Source organism: Balaenoptera ricei, chromosome 1 (assembly GCF_028023285.1).
Source record: "Balaenoptera ricei isolate mBalRic1 chromosome 1, mBalRic1.hap2, whole genome shotgun sequence".
NCBI lineage: Eukaryota > Metazoa > Chordata > Mammalia > Artiodactyla > Balaenopteridae > Balaenoptera > Balaenoptera ricei.
Window position 1 is genome coordinate 28,384,507 of NC_082639.1, and position 21,551 is coordinate 28,406,057.

The 21,551-nt window shown below is 36.9% G+C and overlaps 1 protein-coding gene and 1 pseudogene across 7 annotated transcripts in view; one reads left to right on the forward strand and one right to left on the reverse strand.

Moving 5' to 3' along the window:
* Window positions 1–21,551, forward strand: part of ZMYM4 (zinc finger MYM-type containing 4) — a 177,839-nt gene that overhangs the window by 61,614 nt on the left and 94,674 nt on the right. For 4 of the 7 annotated variants that reach the window (XM_059918890.1, XM_059918919.1, XM_059918911.1 and 1 more), the window contains one exon: window positions 17,298–17,343. The exons of 2 other annotated variants lie outside the window; for them this stretch is intronic. In XM_059918890.1, the coding sequence (XP_059774873.1) occupies window positions 17,298–17,343 (46 nt within the window). Of the gene's footprint in view, window positions 1–17,297; window positions 17,344–21,245; window positions 21,265–21,551 lie in introns of those variants that run through there. One more of the 7 variants, XM_059918900.1, reaches the window with a different exon arrangement.
* On the reverse strand, window positions 8,357–8,483 carry LOC132355061 (U2 spliceosomal RNA; annotated as a pseudogene).

Sequence of the window (21,551 nt, forward strand, 5' to 3'; positions counted from 1 at the left end):
ATTAGTTAAGAGTTTTACAGACAAATGATTGAGTTCATCCAGTTTCTCTAGCTAGGAAATTTTATATAGATTGTCTTTTCCTCACTTTTGGTAAGAGAGAGCACATATAGACATATCTCAGAGGTATTGTGTGTTCAGTTCCAGATCATTGTAATAAATCGAATATATCAATAAAGCAACTCACATGAATTTTCGGTTTCCTAGTGCATATGAAAGTTATATTTATACTGTATTATAGTCTATTGTGTGCAATAGCATTGTATCTGAAAAAACAATATGCATACCTTAATTTTAAAATACTTTATTGCTTAAAAATGCCAACCATTATCTGAGCATTCAGCAAATCATATTATTTCTGGTGGAAGGGCCTCCTGCCTTGATGTTGATGGCTGCTGACTGAATAGGGTGGTGATTGCTGAAGATTGTGGCAACTGTGGCAATTTCTTAAAATAAGACAGCAGTTAAGTTTGCTGCATGAATTGACCCTTCCTTTCACAAATGATTTCTCTCTAGCATGTAATGCTGTTTGATAGCATTTTACCCACAGTAAAATTTCAATATTGGAGTCGTTCCTCTCAAATCCTATCACTACTTTATCAACTAAGTTTATATGATGTTCTAAGTCCTTTGTTGTTATTTCAACAGTCTTCACAGCATCTTCACCAGGAGTAGATTTCTTCTCAACCACTCTTTTGCTTATCCCGAAGGAGTGACTCCTTGTTGGTTATAATTTCATCATGAGATTGCAGAAATTCAATCACATTGTCAGGGTCCAATTCTAATTCTGTTTCTCTTGCTGTTTCTACCACATCTGCACTTACTTCCTCCACCAAAGTCTTAAACCCTTCAAAGTCATCCATGAAAGTTGAAATCAACTTCCTCCAAACTCCTGTTAATGTTGATATTTTGACCTCTTTCCATGAATCATGAATGTTCTTAATGACATCTGGAATGGTGAATCCTTTCCAGAAGGCTTCCAGTTGGCTTTGCCCAGATCCAGCAGAGGAAATCACTGTCTATTGCAGCTATAGTCTTATGAAATGTATTTCTTAAGTAATAAGACTTGAAAGCCACAGTGACCTCTTGATCCATGGGCTGCAGAATGAATGTTGTGTTAGCAGACACGAAACAACATTAATCTCCATTGGAGCTCTTGAGTGACCAGATGCATTGTCAGTGAGCAGTAATATTTTGAAAGGAATTTTTTTTTTCTGAGCAGTAGGTCTCGACAGTGGGCTTAAAATAGTCAGTAAAACATCTTTTCAACAGATGTGCTGTCATCTAGGCTTTGTTGTTGTATTTGTAGAGCACAGGCAGAGTAGATTTAGCATAATTCTTAAGGGCGCTTGGATTTTCAGAATGGTAAGTGAGCTCTGGCTTCAACTTCAAGTCACCAGCTACATTAGCCCCTACACGAATCAGCCTGTCCTTTGAAACTTTGAAGCCAGGCATTGACTTCTCTAATTATGAAAGTCCTGGATAGCATATTATTCCAGTAAAAGGCTGTTTCATCTACCTTGAAAATCTGCTGTTTAGTGTAACCAACTTCATTAATTATCTTAGATCTTCTGGATAACTTTCTGCAGCTTCTACATCAGTACTTGCTGCTTCACCTTGTCCTTTGGTGTTATGGAGATGACTTCTTTCCTTAAACCCCATGAACCAACCTCTGCCAGCTTCAGTCTTTTTTCTGTGGCTTTCTCACCTCTCTCAGCCTTCATAGAACTGAAGATAGAGTTAGAGCCTTGCTCTGGATTAGGCTTTGGCTTAAGGGAGTGTTGTGGCTGCTTTGATCTTCTCTCCAGACCACTAAAACTTTCTCTGTATCAGTAATAAGGCTCTTCTGCATTCCTATCATTCGTGTGTTCACTGGAGTAGCACTTTTTATTTCCTACAATTATTTCTCCTTTGCATTCATATCTTAGCCAACTGTTTGGTGCAAGAAGCCTAGCTTTTGCCCTATCGGCATTTGACATGTCTTCCTCACTAAGCTTAATCATTTCTAGTTTTTGATTTAAAACGAGAGGTGTGCAGCTCTTCCTTTTACTTGAACACTTAGAAGCGATTGTTGGGTTATTAACTGGCCTAGTTTCAATATTGTTGTGTCTCAGGGAACAGGGAGGCCTGAGGAGAGGGAGAGAGAGGGGGGGATGGCTGGTTAGTGGAGCAGTCAGGACACACACACTTATCAGTTAAATTCACTGTCTTATATAGCTGTAGTTCATGACACCCTGAAAAAATTACAATGTTAATATCAAAGGTCACTGATCACAGATCACCGTAAAAATAATAATGAAAAAATTGAAATATTGTGAGAATTACCAAAATGTGACACAGAGACAGAAAGTGAGAAGCTTTTGGAAAAAGAGTGCTGATAGGCTTACTTGATGCAGGGTTGCCACAAATCTTCAATTTGTAAAAAACTCAATGTGTAAAGTGCAATAAAATGAAGCATAATAAAACAAGGTATGCCTGTATGCATTTAACAAAAAGTTCATTTAAAATGACAACTCTCGTTTTTTTCTTTTTTTAAAAAATCTTTATTTATTTATTTTTGGCTGCGTTGGTTCTTCGTTGCTGCGCGTGGGCTTTCTCTAGTTGCAGCGAGCGGGGGCTACTCTTCGTTGTGGTGCATGGGCTTCTCATTGCGGTGGCTTCTTTTGTTGTGGAGCACGGGTTCTAGGCTCGCGGGCTTCAGTAGTTGTGGCACACGGCCTCAGTAGTTGTGGCTCGCGAGCTCTAGAGTGCAGGCTCAGTAGTTGTGGCGCACGGGCTTAGTTGCTCCGTGGCATGTGGGATCCTCCCGGACCAGGGATCGAACCCATGTCGCCTGCATTGGCAGGTGGATTCTAAACCACTGCGCCACCAGGGAAGTCCCAACTCTCGTTTTTTTATAAGGTGAATGATCTAGAAATACTACGTTTTCAATCTTGTTAGACATATTTTTATTGGTTTCTTTTTTACTGGTCTGTCAGATTATCTGGGATTAACATAACATGACACAGTAAATTAGGTGTGAGAACTAAGAACTATGAAAATTTAGTTAAAAATTATTTTTTAACTAAAAATAATTTTTTTTAGTGACAATTTAAGTTTGATCCTTCTGGCCTCTACCTATATTATCTTGTTTAATATATTAAATGTTACACTTAAGTATAATTACATACAATCTTATTATCATACATTAATTGTGACTTTGGAAAAAACACAGAAAACTTAGATTTTGTAAATGTCTTTCGTGATAGAAAAAGTTAGTGGGTTATCACTAAAGGAATTAATATTTTAATTTCAATTAAACTTGAACTGCCTGGGCTTGCTTTTAAGTTATTCTTTAAATAGAAGTGCTTGATCATGTCTGGTTAGTTCTACGAGATACTCTCTCAAGAAATTTTAAATATTTAAATCATATTTTCTTTCTAATATATATGCGTGACAGCCATTATTGGGCAGTGATGAATACACTCAACGACCAGTACAGTTTGGTGCTACTGCCTAAGGGGCCAGTAGTTGTACCCAGAATTGATTTTGTACCATTAGTGCAGATGTCAACATGGTAAAAATACAAGGAATGTCTTAGTATTACTGTGAAAATAGTTTTGACTTTGGGGGACTCCTGAAAGGATTCTGGGACCCTTATGGTCTAAGAACCACATGTAGAGAACCACTGCTTCTGGGGTTTTCTTTTTCAAAGGTTTCTTAGATGGCGGCAGATATTTGTAGGCTGAGTAATCTTTGTTTGCCTTTGTTTTTTCATTCCACAGATACTTTGAAGCTAGACATCAATTAACTTTTCAATTTTTTGTCAATATATGATTTAGGAGATTTCTTCGGATTGATTTTTACTTTTTTGGGTTGTGGCAGTTTGCATCTTGATTGATGTGAGGGATCCGAGTTTTTTATTTTTACCTTAAATAATTGCAGAAAACTTTTATTTATTGTAAGTTTTATAATTTACAAGTTTGTATTTGTTGTAGATATTAGGAAGCAGTGAAGATATTTCCCTTGAGGGATATCACGAATTTTATTATTACTTTTTTGTTTTTTGTTTTTTGCTTTTGTTTTTTTCTGGCTGTGCTGTGCGGCCTGTGGGATCTTAATAACAGTGAATATTATTTGTTTTGTTTTGTTTTGGCCATCTGACACGTGGGATCTTAGTTCCCTGACCAGGGATTGGACCCTCGCCCCCTGCGTTGGAAACTTGGAGTCTTAACCACTGGACTGCCAGGGAGGTCCCATGAATTTTATAATAAATGTTCCTGAGCTTCCAAATGAGGAACCAAATTTATACATCATTTTGGAGTAGAAAACTTGATGACAAAAGTATAGCTAAACAGTTTCAAACATATTATAAAGAATCATGGGAGCACATATTTTCCTTCTTCCTTAGTTTATGTTTTAGGGTAAATGTAGCATTCTGTCAATACATATTCATATTGAAAGGAAGACATTGTCCACCTATTCAAAAATGACTTTCCTTTTTACTTTTTAAATCTGGATAGCTTAATTTTCTCATTAGCTGTTGTGAAAAAAGTCATAAAAGAAGTTATTTTAGGATGATAGCTTTTCACAGTTGAGTCTGATTTTTATTTGAAGTTTTTTTCTCTGCAATGACTGAGAATCTATACTCTGTCTGTGGTGATAAATATTGTCCATTTTATTTATTAGGTTTTTGTAGCTATTTGAACAAATGTCTTTTTCATTAAAATATGCATGTTAATTAAGCAGTGAAATGATAGCATTCTGTGAATCTTTAGTAATACATTTCTATTGTCTAAGTTCAATATAATTCTGAATTTGAAATTAATTCAGTTGCTTCATTTCATAGAATTATGAATTTGTAAAATCAGCTTACTTCAGTTGTGTCTTTTGTTTTTAAAATTAATTAATTTTTGGCTGCGTTGGGTCTTCGTTGCTGCGTGTGGGCTTTCTCTAGTTGCAGCGATTTGAGGCTACTCTTCGTTGCGGTGCGCGGGCTTCTCATTGCAGTGGCTTCTCTTGTTGCGGAGCACGGGCTCTAGGCACGTGGGTTTCAGTAGTTGTGGCATACGGGCTTAGTAGTTGTGGGTCGCGGGCTCTACAGCACAGGCTCACTAGTTGTGGTGCACGGGCTTAGTTGCTCCGCGGCATGTGGGTTCTTCCTGGACCAGGGCTCGAACCCGTGTCCCCTGCATTGGCAGGCGGGTTCTTAACCACTGCACCACCAGTAAAGTCCACTTCAGTTGCTTCTAATTATAACTTTGGTTTTCTACATAGCACTTAAAAAACGCTACTAATAAGGTGTGCTGACAGTACACGAGATATTAATTACAAACACTAAGTATACTTATAGTAAGTTGATAGTGAGTCAGTTTTGTTTTGTTGGAGAAATCAAGCCTATTTAATTTTTAGTTCATGTCAAAGTAACTTTAGTGGAAATAATTATTATATTTTACTTTACGTAAATTTTAGAATGAATAAAAATGTGAAAGGAGTATGGATTTGATTCCATTTTAAGGGAAGACTTGTCAATATCTTAAGTCATTTAATTGGGAAAAAAGCACCTAAGGAGAGAGAGTGAGGTCTACTTTTTTAGTGTCTTCATCAAGTTTTCAGTCTCTGTTACACCAATTTGAGTTTTTAGTTTATGCCTAGCTTGAAGTGAATTGTGAGCCTCAAGTTTGAGAGTTTGGAGCGAACTTTTAGGATATTGTAGACCAACTTCATTCATTTATATGGGTTGAAGAATTTGAGCCCCTGAAGAGTTAAGTTTCTAGCTTAAGGTCTGTTAGTGAATTAGTAGCAGAGCAGCATCTAGAAAGAAACTCTACTGATACTAACAGTCTTTCTTGAGACCTATTACATATTTGACAGCAAATATTTTCCACATCTAACTACATACTTACATTTTGTTTTCTTTGTACAGTCAGTCTTCACTTTGCAGGCTTCTGATATGCTCGAATTTCTGTTGGTATAGTTTAGTTAAAAAACACTGGTCACCTAACAACACAGTTTAGCTGTCATTTACCATGGTATGTTAACTGTGAATAATTGTGTAGTGTATAAATTTTGATGCTTGCTCTTCAGTTTACAAATCACTACATATATCAATAGATAGATGCCCATCATAATTGGTGACCAGTCACATTACTTCTCTCAAAGTCTGTTGGAGGTTGGTCACTGTGCATCTGTTATTTATTTTTTGTACAGATAGCAAAGTGTATAGATGTGTTACCTCCTTGTTTTCCAATGATAAATTCATGTGACATTTTACAAAACTGGGCAATCAAAGGAGAGAGTTGACCAGCAAAGATGGAAGTTCATCAAAGAAATGAAAGGTGATAATACTAGATCTGAAAAATTGGATGTTATAGAAGATTTGAAAATAGTGGCAGGTAGTGAAGATAGGACAAGTACTTTTTCTGTATGAAGGTTTGGTATGAACTGTATTGAAAACATGAGATGAATATAAAAAATAAGGTAAAATTGCTTCAACATCATATAGTTTAAATTGTAATAGAAACAGATCTCAATCAGTTTGGCTAGCATTCATGCCAAGCTGCATTGAAAGAAAACTAATTACAAGAAGGCTGAAGAAATTTTCATTACCAGTAAAGGCTGGTTTCATTTCAGAATCAGCATAGATTAAAGCTGCTAGAGCAGATAGGGATGCTGCTGTGAATTTTTTTTTTTAATTTTTATTTATTTATTTATTTATTTTTGGCTGTGTTGGGTCTTCGTTTCTGTGCGAGGGCTTTCTCTAGTTGCGGCAAGCGGGGGCCGCTCTTCATCGCGGTGCGCGGGCCTCTCACTATCGTGGCCTCTCTTGCTGCGGAGCACAGGCTCCAGACGCGCAGGCTCAGTAGTTGTGGCTCACGGGCCTAGTTGCTCCGCGGCATGTGCGATCTTCCCAGACCAGGGCTCGAACCCGTGTCCCCTGCATTAGCAGGCAGATTCTCAACCACTGCGCCACCAGGGAAGCCGCTGCTGTGAATTTTACTCCCAGATTCCAAAGATTAGTTGAGCAAATAATTGATCATAAACTATTTAATGTGGGATAGGTCTGTTTTGGAAGGCAGTCTCATCAGTAATTTATGTGATTGAAGACATAGGATCATGAAGTGGTCATAAGGTGGAGAATATAGATGTAAAGTCTGAGGAACTTAGTAAAGGCAAATTTATGAACATAAATGAAAAAAAGTGATTGTGACAGAAAGGATGAAGATGTCTCAGAGGAAGTGACTGGCAAAAATATCACGTTAAAGGAATTCTTGGAAGTATATGACAAGATTGAAAGGGCAAAGGATAAAATGTTGCATGTTCTACCAAACTTGGAAAAATTTATGACATTTTGCCAAGGCTTGGAAGAGATACTTATTCTGTATCGTAAGTTATATGAGGAAAAGAAGGAGGTAAGCACTGTCTTACTTTCTTGGTAACATTTTTACAAAGAAACAAAATATTGATTTTCAATGTTTCTTATGTTTTAAATTATAAAATAGTAAATATTACACAGTATTCTTCATTTCTCTATACATTTTAACTGACAGTAAAAGAGTCTTACATGTTTAAAAAATTTTAAATGTCACAGAACAATGTAATTTTTTCCCTTTGATTATTCAGATTGCTTTGCTTGATTTCAGATTGCAGAGTCATTGTTATGGTCCTGCACTACAGTGCAAAGTGAGCACTTCCTGTATAAAAAGTATGTTTTTCCCATAAGAATTTGTTATATTTTCCAAGTTGATAAAATGATTATAAAGATTATCAATATGAATGAATTTGAAGCTTTAAGTAAAGGATGTTTGAATTGGAGTAGCAATAGGGAAAAAAGCCTAGCATTACAGTTGTGGGGTTGAGGGAAGAGGATTGGACATTTAATTTGGAGTGGTCTGTTGCAAGCATAAAAACTATTTGACGCTCCTGCTTAATTTTTGCGATTCTTGCAAATTTTAAAGTAAACTTAGGATGTTTAAGTTTTTAATATAAAATGAGTTTTAGGGCTTCCCTGGTGGCGCAGTGGTTGAGAGTCTGCCTGCCGATGCAGGGGACACGGGTTCGAGCCCTAGTCTGGGAAGATCCCACATGCCGCGGAGCAACTGGGCCCGTGAGCCACAATTGCTGAGCCTGCGCGTCTGGAGCCTGTGCTCCGCAACAAGAGAGGCCGCGATAATGAGAGGCCCGCGCACTGTGATGAAGAGTGGCCCCCACTTGCCACAACTAGAGAAAGCCCTCACACAGAAACGAAGACCAACACAGCCATAAATAAATTAAAAAAAAAAAAATGAGTTTTAAATACTTATTAACTAGTAAAAGTAATTCTTTTGTTCAGCAAACATTTACTGATCTTCTGTATGTTAGGCATTGTTGTTGTAGGTGCTAGGTTTACAGCAGTATGGAACAGACACAAATCTCTCTAGACTAGAATATACTTTAACTTTCTTCCTGCTTTGAACTGATAAGAACAGATACTACACTTGATCTTAGCCAAAAGACCGAGAAGTGATTCCCTGTTTTGAGAAATGTGGAATCTCTAATTCTTTATGAGTCTTGATTTCATTTAGGTTCTGTTGAAAGAAACTAGATTATTTTTACTTTTTGTATAACTTTAAAGGCTTTTGTGTAGACAGTGTTTATTGTTCCTTTTTTAGATAGTCTCCAAAATGGGGTTACAACTCCAGGTTTATATAACCCCTGTCAATGAGATATTTCATGATACAGCTTCAGAGATGTGGATGGGTACTTGATTTCTTATAGAATCCCCAACTTGGGAGTAAAGTTTTTATAGTTGCTGTCATAGACGCATCTGTAGGTGTAGAGCTGGGAAAGAGTTGTGAATTCTACCTTGTTCAGGATGTTGGATGTTTGTGGATTATGTGAGATTATGGCATCGTTAAAGAGTTGTAACTTTAGTTTAGGTATGAAGACTTAGTAGGCATTAGCTATTGATTTAAGACTGAAGAAGCTTAAACACTGCACAATGGTCTAGAGAGATGAAACTATGTGATGGATTGGGTGAGCTATAGGTCATTAGCTAGAGCATTTGCTTTGGGGATGGGGATGTAATGGGTATATGAAGGCAGGAAAAGATGAAGCAATAGAGGAAGTAGGGCCAGATTGTGGAGGGTCAGAAGTTTGGGTTTTTTTCTGGGGAGCCTTTTTCACAGCTCTATGTGTGTGTGTACTTTTAAACTCTCAGTACCTCCATTTCTTCACCTACAAAATAGAGATGTTAACTGTACTTACTTGATGAGATTTTGAGGAGGTTAAATTGAATTAAGTTATGTAAAGTGCTTGAAAAAGACCAGGCACAGGGTAAGGTTCTTGCTAAGTATTGACCACTAATCATTATGGTTTGTGAACCATTGCCTCAGGTAATCTAAAAAATTCTGTAATCAGGCAGTTGATAGAAGTGATAATCACAGATGGTTAATAACTATATGGAAAGATTCTTCAAAATTTCAAAAATGAAAATGAAAGCAATTAAATGTAAATAAAACAGCAAAATGCAAATTTAAATGAGATAACATCTTTTTCCTACCAAATTGATGATGATGAATAAAACTTCATGCCAAATGGTGGAAAAGTTCTATAGTATTATATTTGGAAAAAATATCTGATCACAGAACTCTTTTTTCCTTAGGGCCCCTTGAAGGTTTTGCATAGCAAATACTGAGAAATGCAAAGTTATGATATTCACTTTATATAAAAGATATTGAGAGATTATACAACACAATGTGCTAGGGCCTATAGGTATCCCACGATAAAAAAGGTTTATCTAGAAAGTGATACTGACACATACATAAGTTAACTGTGCTATAAGTGGCTGTAAATGAAATATGAATCAAGTGCTACAGAGAAGGAGTCAAGAATTCTAAATGGGTTATCAGGAAAGGCCTTATTGAAGAGCTGTATTTTAAAGAAGCATTGGAGAGAATTCCCTGGTGGTCCAGTGGTTAGAACTCCACGCTTCCACTGCTAGTGGCTCTGATTCAATCCCTGGTTGGGTAACTTAAGATCCTGCAAGCTGCGTGGTACGGCAGAAAAAAAAACAACTACAAAACCCAGCAGTAGCATTGGAATTTTATCAGGTATAAGTCATTACCAGTAGAAAGAAAACAATATGAGAATGGTATGATGAGAACGTTGGGTAGGAGTAAGAAAACCTTACTCCATAGAGTAATTGTTTTCAGAACGCGAATCTTCCTTCTTGCCGTCTCCTTCAGTTTTTTTTCTTAGGATAAAGTCCAGTGTCTAAACATGACTAATACTTAGGGTGACCAAAGTGAGACTTTTTTTTCTTTGCTTTTTTTTTTGGCTGCACCCTGTGGCGTGCGGGATCCTAGTTCCCCGACCAGGGATCAAAACCTGCGCCCCCCCCCCTGCATTGGAAGCGGGGAGTCTTAACCACTGGACTGCCAAGGAAGTCCCAAACTGAGACACTTTTGAGAGTGAAAGGGAACGCATTAACAATTACATGGGGATGAAGGCCTAAGCTGAGATGCTTTAAGCTAACTGGAATATGTGGTCACCCTGTCTGTAAAGAATGTCCAGTGTTTGGCCCATGATTTGTCATCAGCTTTATTTTACAGTGCTGACCTGCTTTACTCCCAGAATTCTTGTCCACCTAGTCTTTCTGTTTTTTGAATTCTATATTTTTTCTCCCTCTAAGAACCTTTACATTTGCTGTTCTTTTTTTTTTTTTTTTTTTTTAAACATTCAGTTCTTTTGGGAATTATTTATTTATTTATTTTTGGCTGTGTTGGGTCTTCGATTCTGTGCGAGGGCTTTCTCTACTTGCGGCAAGCGGGGGCCACTCTTCATCGCGGTGCGCGGGCCTCTCACCATCGCGGCCTCTCTTGTTGTGGAGCACAGGCTCCAGACGCGCAGGCTCAGCAGTTGTGGCTCACGGGCCCAGTTGCTCCGCGGCATGTGGGATCCTCCCAGGCCAGGGCTCGAACCCGTGTCCCCCGCACTGGCAGGCAGACTCTCAACCACTGCGCCATCAGGGAAGCCCTGCTGTTCTTTTCTTGAATCTTTTCTCCCATCTTTTCACCTGTTTTAATTCTTAGTCATCCTTCAGATCTTAAATTACGGAACAGGGTTTCTTTGTCTTTCCTGACCTCCTGTATAGGTTAGCTCATCATGGAGAGTAGTGGTTTATCTAAAACCCTAAGATGTGTTAGAAATATAAATAATAGTTCTTACTACTGATCAGTTGAAGAGAATGGAGGAAAAGTTTTGAGAGTTCTTGTTTGACTTCCAGGGTGTTGGGGCTCCTACTAAAATGAAAAAAGGTGAAAAGCGTAGGTTTTAGAGAAGAAGATGCTGAAGCACATTTGGTAGTTTTCAGTATCTGCTTAATCATTGAAAAATCCACCTTCAACTCCCTGAACTATTTTACAGCTATTGGTCTATTATTTAGTTTTCATTGAATACGTTTATGATATAAACTCTCAAATTGTTACAAATATTAAAACCAGTTTGAGAAAAGTGTTCATGGTATTAGGCATTCTAGCAATTATGTCCAGGGAATTTGTGAAGTTGTATGGAGGATCAAAGAGAAAATTAACTTTTTTAAAATAAAAATTATTGGTTTAGGATCCAATAAGATTCTTTTTTTTTAAAAAACTATTTTATTCTTGGCTGCATCGGATCTTAGTTGCAGCTCGTGGGATCTTCATTGGGGTGCGCGGGCTTCTGTCTAGTTGTGGTGTGTGAGTTTTCTCTCTCTAGTTGTGGCACGTGGGCTCTGTAGTTTGCAGCATGCGGGCTCTCTAGTTGAGGCACGTGGGCTCGGTAGTTGTGGCATGTGGGCTTAGTTGCCCCGTGGCATGTGGGAACTTAGTTCACCGACCAGGGATTGAACCTCCGTCCCCTGAATTGGAAGGTGGACTCTTTACCACTGGACCACCAGGGAAGTCCCAATAAATTTCTGTGATTTTTTTTTTTTTTGGCCACGCCACGTGGCATGTGGGATTAGTTCCCTGACCAGGGATCGAACCCGGGCCCCTGCAGTGGAAGCACAGAGTCCTAACCACTGGACAGCCAGGGAATTCCCTCTAACTGTGATTTTTTAAATGTTTAAATTTTTTTCTTCAGGTGGCTGTGGGTGGTGTTTATCAATTCACAGTATATTGGGATTTTTAATCCCTCCAGGGTTAGGGAACTTGAGTGTTCTCTTTTGTAAGTAAAAATATACTTTATCCCTAGTGCTTAATGTTTGAAATACAGAGGGTTGAAACATTTGCCCAGTGCTTTCCTTTTATGTTAAGCAGTGGACACATTTTTACAAGTGAAATGTTGTAGTGAACCCTAATTTTTAAAACAAGGGAAGATATCTTTTATTAGTGTAATCATATTGCTCACATTTACTGTATATTTACAATTTGCTAAGTAGCATGCTAAATGCTTTTCATTTAATCATCCTAACAATCCTGGGAAGTGTAAGTATCACTATATCTATATTTTGTGGATAAGGAAATTTGAAAGTAAGCTCTTAAAGTTATTTATTTTATAAGTTTAAATATGAACAGTTATATGTTTTGAATGGGTAGAACCTATGAGACTATTTTGATAACTAAAAATGAACCGGTAATTTTTTGTCTTAAATTAATATCTATATTCATTTATTTTTAGGTTTTGTAGTATTGAGAAAATCCTTGCCCATACAAAATATTTATTATGGATTTAAAAAAAAATATTTATTTGGTTGCACCAAGTCTTAGTTGTGGCAAACGGGCTCCTCAGTTGTGGCTCCAGGGCTCCTTAGTTGCGGCATGTGGGCTCCTCAGTTGTGGCATGCGAACTCAGTTGCGGCATGCATGTGGGATCTAGTTCCCTGCATTGGGAGCTCGGAGTCTCATCCACTGCGCCACCAGGGAAGTCCCGAAGTCAGCTTGGCTTTTAAGTCCAATGAAATCTTTCATGAAACTTGAGCGATGAGTAGTACATTAATTTCAAAGCTAAATTACTATTTGTATCTAATTTCTTATTTATAAATATACAGGTTGGACAAGAAGCACCTAAACGCATTTAGCAAAATCACTATATTGTAACAAAGCTAAGTCTTATTACTTGTACATTTGTTGTCACCCCATTGGTGAGATTATAGGGCAAGCAGGTGTTCTGGAGTCCTGATGGAGTCCATAATTGAGAGTGATGTTAGTATTACCTGCTTGTGCAATGTTAAGTGAGTAGTCACCAGCAGGTTTGAATTAAAACAAATAAAAACTCAAAAAAACACACAACCCAATCAAAAAATGGGCAGAAGATCTCAGTAGACATTTCTCCAAAGAAGACATATACATGGCCAACAGGCACATGAAAAGATGCTCAACGTCGCTAATTATTAGAGAAATGTAAATCAAAGCTACAATGAGGTATCACCTCACACCAGTCAGAATTGCCATCCTCAAAAAGTCTACAAATAATAAATTCTGGAGAGGGTGTGGAGAAAAGGGAACCCTGCTACACTGTTGGTGGGAATGTAAATTGGTACAGCCACTATGGAGAACAATATGGAGGTTCCTTAAAAACCTAAAAATAGAGCTACCATATGATCCAGCAGTCCCACTCCTGGGCATGTATCTGGAAAAAACCCATAATTTGAAAAGATACATGCACCCCAATGTTCACTGCAGTATATCTACAATAGCCAAGACAAGGAAGCAACCTAAATGTCCATCAACAGATGAATGGATAAAGAAGATGTACATATATACAATGGAATATAACTCAGCCATAAAAAAGAATGAAATAATGCCATTTGCAGCAACATGGATGGACCTAGAGATTATCTTACTAAGTGAAGTAAGTCAAAGATAAATATCATATGATATCACTTATATGTGGAAACAAAAAAAATGAAACAAATGAACTTACTTGCAAAACAGAAAGAGACTCACAGACTTCAAAAACAAATTTAAGGTTACCAAAGGGGAAAGATGGGTGGGAGGGATAAATCAGGAGGTTGGGATTAACATACATACTACAATATATAAAATAATCAACAAGGACCTATTATCTAAGGACCTATTATCTAGCACAGGGAACTCTACTCAATACTCTGTAGTAACCTATATGGGAAAAGAATTTGAAAAATAGATATGTGTATATGTATAACTGAGTCACTTTGCTATACACCTGAAACTAACACAACATTGTAAATCAACTATACTCCAATATAAAATAAAAAAATTTTCTAAAGAAGAAACCAAAAACAACAACAAAATCAAAATGAGTCAAAGATAGACTCTCCCTTAATTGATGCTCTGCCTTATCAAGAAGTTCAAATACATAAAGAGGTTAGCACTAAAATGAGGTAACCTCATCACACAGGAAATTGTACTTGAGGGACTTCATTGTATTAAACATATTACTTATTTAACACATTTGAATGTATATTTTAAAAATTACTGTTTAAAAAATACTGGTATATGCCCACATAACATCTCCCTGTTAATCTTGTTTCAGTAGTGCCTTTTGGTTTTTAATACCTAAACTTCATAGAAGTATTTTTCTCAATGTGTTTTTAAAACAGCTTAATAGAGATGTAATTCATATGTCATGCAGTTCACCCATTTAAAGCACATAATTCAGTAGCTGTTAGTATTTTCACAGTTGTGCAACCACATCAGCGTTAGAACATTTTCATCACCAGGAAAAGGAAAAGCAGTATTGTACAAAAAGTGCATTATCTTCAAACACTCAGATCCCCTTCTTTCTTTTTTTTTTCTTACATATTTTCATTTATTTTTAAAATTTTTATTGGAGTATAGTTGCTTCACAATGTTGTGTTAGTTTCTCCTGTACAGCAAAATGAATCAGCTATACATATACATATATCCCCTCTTTTTTGGATTTCCTTCCCACTTAGGTCACCACAGAGCATTGAGTAGAATTCCCTGAGCTGTACAGTAGGTTCTCATTAGTTATCTATTTTATATGTAGTATCAATAGTGTATATATGTCAATCCCAGTCTTCCAATTCATCCTACCACCCTCGGATCCCTTTCAGTGCAGACAAGTGCTTTCATTCTTTGGCTTGCAGAGTCACATCTCCCATTTCCCTTTTATTATAGAGCATAGCTCATTGAGTGGAATGGTAGGTAGAATGACCTTTACTATTTCTTTGCTTTGCTTTCCTTTTCAGTGTTCATATCATTGAATTCAGTTATGTTAAATGTGTTTAATGAATAACCTGCACTATAATTTTTTATTTTCTCTTTTTGTTTGCTTTTGGAAACTCTGAAATTTCACCGGGATGTATCTTTTTTTTCGCTTTCTGTTTGTTATTTGGTGGACCCATTCAATCTCAAATATTCATTTATTTAGTTCAGGGAAATTTTCTTCTATTATTTCACCTGTCTATTGTTCTCTTCTTTGGATTTGCCTTTGAGATTTCTGTTACACCTAATCATTTAATCTTCCATGTTTTCATATAAAATATCTTCCAACTGTTTGACTTTTTGTTTTTTGGAAACTGATTGAGAACTCTGTCATTAGCTTGTCCAGTAAGATTTTTATTTTTTCAGCCATTTTCTTGTTTCCAAATATTTTCTCATGTCTCCTTTTCATGGCCCATCTAAATATTTTCTCATGTTTAGTTTTTTGTATCAGTAGCCTCTCAGATATCTCAGATAACCACTTAAAATATTTTTTAGAAGTTTGTTTTCTGTAAATTGTTTCCTTCTGGAGTGGTTATTCTGTTAATTCACCTTGAGCCTTCTCTTTCCCATAGTTAATTTCTTTCAGAAACCTGGGATCCTCGGTTGTCTGTCTGTTCACATTTATGAGTGTTAGCTAGCTGTCGTGTTGTTTCATCTGTAGTTATGTAGGTAGCTAGGTAGTTCTTTTTCCCTGAAGTTTTTCCCTTGAATGGGGAGATTCACTCTGTAGCTTAGTAGGCAAGGTTTATCACAAAGCTGACTTGCTTCTGTTTTTGCCTCATTGATGAGTAGAGAAGCAGGAGGTTGGAATGCTCAAACTTGCCAAAGTGAGGAGGCCTTTAAAGACTAGGAGTGAAACATGCTAGTAGTGTCTTTATTAGCTTCTGGGTGGAGTTGCCGCTGCTTTACTTTTTTCCCCCCTATGTCTGTTTTAAAGGCCTGAAATTACGTCAGACTTGGCTCTGCTTCTGTCTTGGGCCCTAACATGCTGAAAAAGGAACCATTCCTGTAATATGGTTTACTTTCATTTAAACAGAAGCAGAGGGACTTCCCTGGTGGTCTAGTGGTTAAGAATCCATCTTGCAATGCAGGGGACGCTGGTTCGATCCCTGGTCAGGACACTAAGATCCCACATTCCACAGGGCAACTAAGCCCGCGCACCGCAATGAAGAGCCCAAGCGCCACAACGAAAGATCCTGCGTGCTGCAACTAAGACCCGATGCAACCAAAAAATAAATAAATAAATATTAGAGAGCAGCAGATTTCTGGCTTTAGCCTAAGAGCAAAACCTATTGATGCTGGTTGTTCTGTTCAGTTGTTTTTTTTTAATTAATTAATTTTGGTTGCGTTGGGTCTCCATTACTGCATGCGGGCTTTCTTTAGTTGCCTCGAGCAGGGGCTACTCTTCGTTGGGTGCGTGGGCTTCTCATTGCAGTGGCTTCTCTTGTTGCAGAGCATGGGCTCTAGGGCGTAGGCCTAGTAGTTGTGGTGCATGGGCTCAGTAGTTGTGGCTTGCAGGCTCTAGTGCACAGACTCAGTAGTTGTGGCACACGGGCTTAGTTGCTCCGCAGCATGTGGCATCTTCCTGGACCAGGGCTCGAACCCGTGTCCCCTGTATTGGCAGGCAGATTCTTAACCAATGCGCCACTAGGGAAGCCCTGTTCTGTTCAGTTTTGATTAGAAGTTTTATATAGTTCTGAATAATAAGTGTTGTTAGTAAGTTCTCAGTAAGTGTTGGCTGTGTTTATTATTATTATTATAAAAGTATATGATCCTCTGTATTTTGTGATAGAAAAGTGATTTTTGAAAAATTAGTAGCTTTTTTGGATCACTTTTTTGTACACCTGAAACATTGTAAACCAACTATACTTCAGTTTTTAAAAAAACCTTAAAAAATAAAATAAGTAGCTTTTTTATAGTGAGGGCATGTATTTATGTCTTCATTTTTGGGTTGCGGGCTTTGGCCTGAGAACACTTTTATTCATTCTGAATTTTACTTTACTCTGTTTGGCGGTGTTTTTGTTTATGTTGTTGTGAATTCATATACTTTGGGTTGAAGATTACAGCTCTAAGGAGAGCAAGGAGGGACACTAAAGGGTATGAATGAAGAATATGATAATAATGTTGCTTTTTCTTTTTTTGCTTTTTCAGTTTGAGCAGAAAACTGGTGCAGTTTTTGATGAAATTGTAGAGAACTGTAAGTACCGTTCTAGAAAGAAACCAATCATGTCTTTAGATAGATAATAAATATGTCTAGAGAAAACATTAATCTATAACAGTGATTAGTTAGGGCTAATTAATGTGATGGTCCAATTTGATTTAAGTTTAGATCTTATCACACCCTGTTAGTATTTTAATAAAGTTAATCTGAATTGTAAGAATCTTACTCTTTTCTTTAAATATTTTATTCTCATAGTTATTAATGTTGAAATATAACCATGCTTTTTGTGCATGTGTGGATCATATTGAACTTATCACTCAGTAAAGGTTTCTACTTTGTTTACAGGGTCTCTTAATTTTCTCTTCATATTTTTTCCATTGTTATATGGTTTTCTTAAAAGAAACTTTGTTTCTTAGATTATAAAAGTAATACATTCTATTTTATAATACAAAAATGAATAAAGCAGAAAATAAAAGCCTTTACCATTCTCCAAGGAGAATCAGTTTTAAACGTGTAATATATATCTTTCCAGACTTTTTTCTATGAATGTAAATGTATATCTCTATGTGATGGGTGGGGATTTATGTATCCTATGAATGCTGTTCTTGCTTTTTTCATACAACTGCCTAGATATGTTCTATGTCAGTGGATATGGACCTATTGCATCCTTTTTAGTGGGTACTCAGTATTTTATTGTATGGCTGTACTATAAGTTAATCAGATTCCTCTTTTACATGTGTGTATATTATTTTCAACTTTTTACTATTACAAACAATATTAAGTATGCATTTCTATACACATCTTTGTCTACTTGCTGAAGTGTTTTTGTAGGATAAATTCTAAGGATAGACTTTTTCTTCCAGCTTTATTGACATATAATTGACATAATGTTTTGACTTACATACATGGTGAAATGATTACCACAATAAGTTTAGTGAATCTAAGAATAGAATTGATGAATCATCAAAGGATGTATATGAAGGATAAATTTTATCATCTAGAATTCCTGAGTCAAGTGGAATGTTCATTTCTTTTGTTTTTTGTTTACTTTCACCAGAAGGATCTGTGAGTACCTTCTTTCTCTTTGGAATTAGTTTGTTTATATTTTTTGAGTAGTAACAGTTTTCAGACTACATGTTGAGAAGAAAATAGCTCTCCTGATCCTCATTGGGTTTAGTTATTGAATATCCTTTTTGTTGCATGTAAGCAAGAAAAATAGACTCTTGCTCGCTTATCCAGAAAAAAACTTTAGAAGTATATTGAGGTATTTCACAGAATTTAGGGAGGAGGTAAAGAACAAATTTCCTCCAGGGAACTCAGTGAAATGTGATTGTGGGCCTGCTCTCTCTAGTGCTGCCAGAAAGCAGTTATGCTCCAATGACTTTTAGTCTTTCTTTTTATCCATTTTAGATTTTAAGTTCCTAGGAAGATTATGATTGGGCCAGCTTGCATCCAATGTTTATCTTTGAACCAGTCATCTGTGGTCAGGGGGAACAGGATCAAAAAATAAAACATGGCTGTTAGAAGGTATCCCTCAGCCATTATGTCTCACTTTCAGCAAATAATTTTTGATTTCCTGCTTCTGGATATGCCTTTGCTCAAGTCTGTATACTAGTAATAGAAATTAATCAAATAGCTTTCTAATGATGGTTTTAATCTGATGCTTTATTTGTTAAAGATGTTGCAGTAACAACAATCTTAAAGTGGTAGCAGAAATCTTAAGGCAGTAACCAAGCTGCTATACAATGGGTCTGTACACACAACATTTGGGTTTATGTTTCTGGTGCCTGGTGCTTTTTTTGCTTCATCCCTGCAAACATTTTTAGGCTGGAGGTTTACAAGCAGGGGATTTTATACCAAATGTTAAGTGCAAATGGTGTGGTAAAGATTACCTTTATCTCCCCCTTTCTGGTAGTTTATAATTAAGGGGCTGTTGAAGGCAGAGAAGTGACTAGCTTGGAAGAGGAGACTGGCCTCCCTCTGTGAAGGGAACTCAGGAACACAGACACCTATTCAGGAGAGATAAGGGCAGACTGCTACATAGGTGGTATTCAGGAAGTGCTTGATTCCAAAGATGGTCATTTGAGGCCTACCATTTTGTCTTGATGTCAATGTCCAGGAAAAAAGGAGATTCACTGTTTCTCAGGCAAGTGCATCAGAATGTTTGTGTAATACCAGACTTACCGTATGTTCATTGCCCAAGACCACCAGGATGTGCGGCTTCACATATTTGGTTTTATAGATCAAGTTCAGCCCTTCTAGGGCACCATCCTTCTGAAACTTTCAGCAGACTATAGTGTCTGCTAATTATTGGGACACATAAACTGATAGAATGTAACTCCATCAGTGAGGACTTTGGGAAATTTGGTTTAAACATGAAAAAGTTGAATTGACTTTCCAAATATGTAGTGTTTTCAGTGAAAGGGATTTAAAAGAAAAAAGCCTTCAATATTTTATGCAAATCAAAAGAGAGAGTAGGGTTGTCCAACTTCTGGTTCATCGTTTGGAGGATTTGTGCTGTGGATTATTCAAGATAACATGGTGATAGTGGAAGTGACTGATATATGGTGCATTACCCTAATTCACGTTCCCTTAACCAATGCCAGTTTATGTGAAGTTTGAAAGAAGTTCAGATAGAATAGAGAGGGACTTCCCTGGTGGTCCAGTGATTAAGACTCTGCGCTCCCAATGCAGGGGCCCGGGTTCCATCCCTGGTCAGGGAACTAGATCCCGCATGCCGAAACTAAGAGTTCGCATGCGCAGCTCAAGATCCCACGTGCCGCAACTAAAAAAGATCCTGCACGTGGCCATGAAGATTTCACATGCCGCAACTAAGACCTGGCGCAGCCAAATAAATAAATAAATATTTAAAAAAATAGAATAGAGAGATTTAAAAATTTTCTTTATTGAAGTATAGTTGATTTACAATGTTGTGTTAATTTCTGAATTGCCCCCTAGTTCACTGGAATCACAGGTTTTGAATTATAATTGTTATTTGGTAGAAATAAAGGAATAATTGGTAAAAGAGATTTCTGTGCATTAATTTTGTATCCTGCTACTTTACAAAATTCATCGATTAGCTCTAGTAGTTTTTTGGTAGCATTTTTAAGATTCTCTATGTATAGTATCATGTCACCTGATGTGATTTTAAATGGGTTTTTTTTTAAACTTTCTTTTTGTGATTTCATTGTTAGCGTAAAGAAATGCAACAGATGTCTTTACATTAAGCTTGTATCCTTTTACCTTGCTGAAGGCATTTATTAGTTCTAATAGTTTTTGTGTGGAGTCTTTAGGGTTTTCTGTATAGAGTATTGTGTCATCTGTGTACAATGACAATTTTACCTCTTGCCTTCCAATTTGGGTACGTTTTCTTTTTCTTGTCTGATTTCTGCGGCTAGGACTTCCAATACTATGTTTGAATAGAAGCGGTGAGATTGGGCATCCTCGTGTTGTTCCAGAATTTAGCAGGAAGGCTTTCAGGTTTTCACCGCTGAGTGCTGTATTGACTCTGGGTTTGTCATAAATGGCTTCTATTATGTTGAGATATGTTCCCTCTATACCCATTTTGGTGAGAGTTTTTATCATGAATGGATGTTAAATTTTATCAAATGCTTTTTCTGCATCTATTGGTTTTTGTCTTTTGTTGCTGTGATGTATCACATTGATTGCTTTGCATATGTTGAACTATCCCTGTGACCCTGGAATAAATCCAAGTTGATCATGTTGTATAATCCTTCTTATGCGTTGTTGGATTCTGTTTGCTAATATTTTGTTGAGGATTTTTGCACCTGTTTTCATCAAAGATATTGGCCTGTAATTTTCTCTTCTTGTATTTTCTTTGTCTGGTTTTGGTATTAGGGTGTAGGTGGCTTCATAGAATGACTTCGGGAGTCATTGACCCTCCTCTTCAATCATGACCCTCTTCTTCAATCTTTTGGAAGAGTTGGAGAAGTATAGGTATGAATTCTTCTATGTATGTTTGGTAGAATTACCCAATGAAGCCTTATGGTCCTGGATTTTGTTTGCAGGGAGGGTTTTGTTTGTTTGTTTGTTTTTTATTACAAATTCTGTTTCACTTCTAGTGATTGGTTTGTTCAAATTATCTGTTTCTTCTTGATTCAGTTTTGGCAGGCTGTATGTTTCTAGGAACTTGTCTATTTCTTCTAGGTTGTATATTTTATTGGCATATATATTGTTCATAGTAATTTCTTAGGATTTTTTGAGTTTCTGTTGTATTGGTTGTT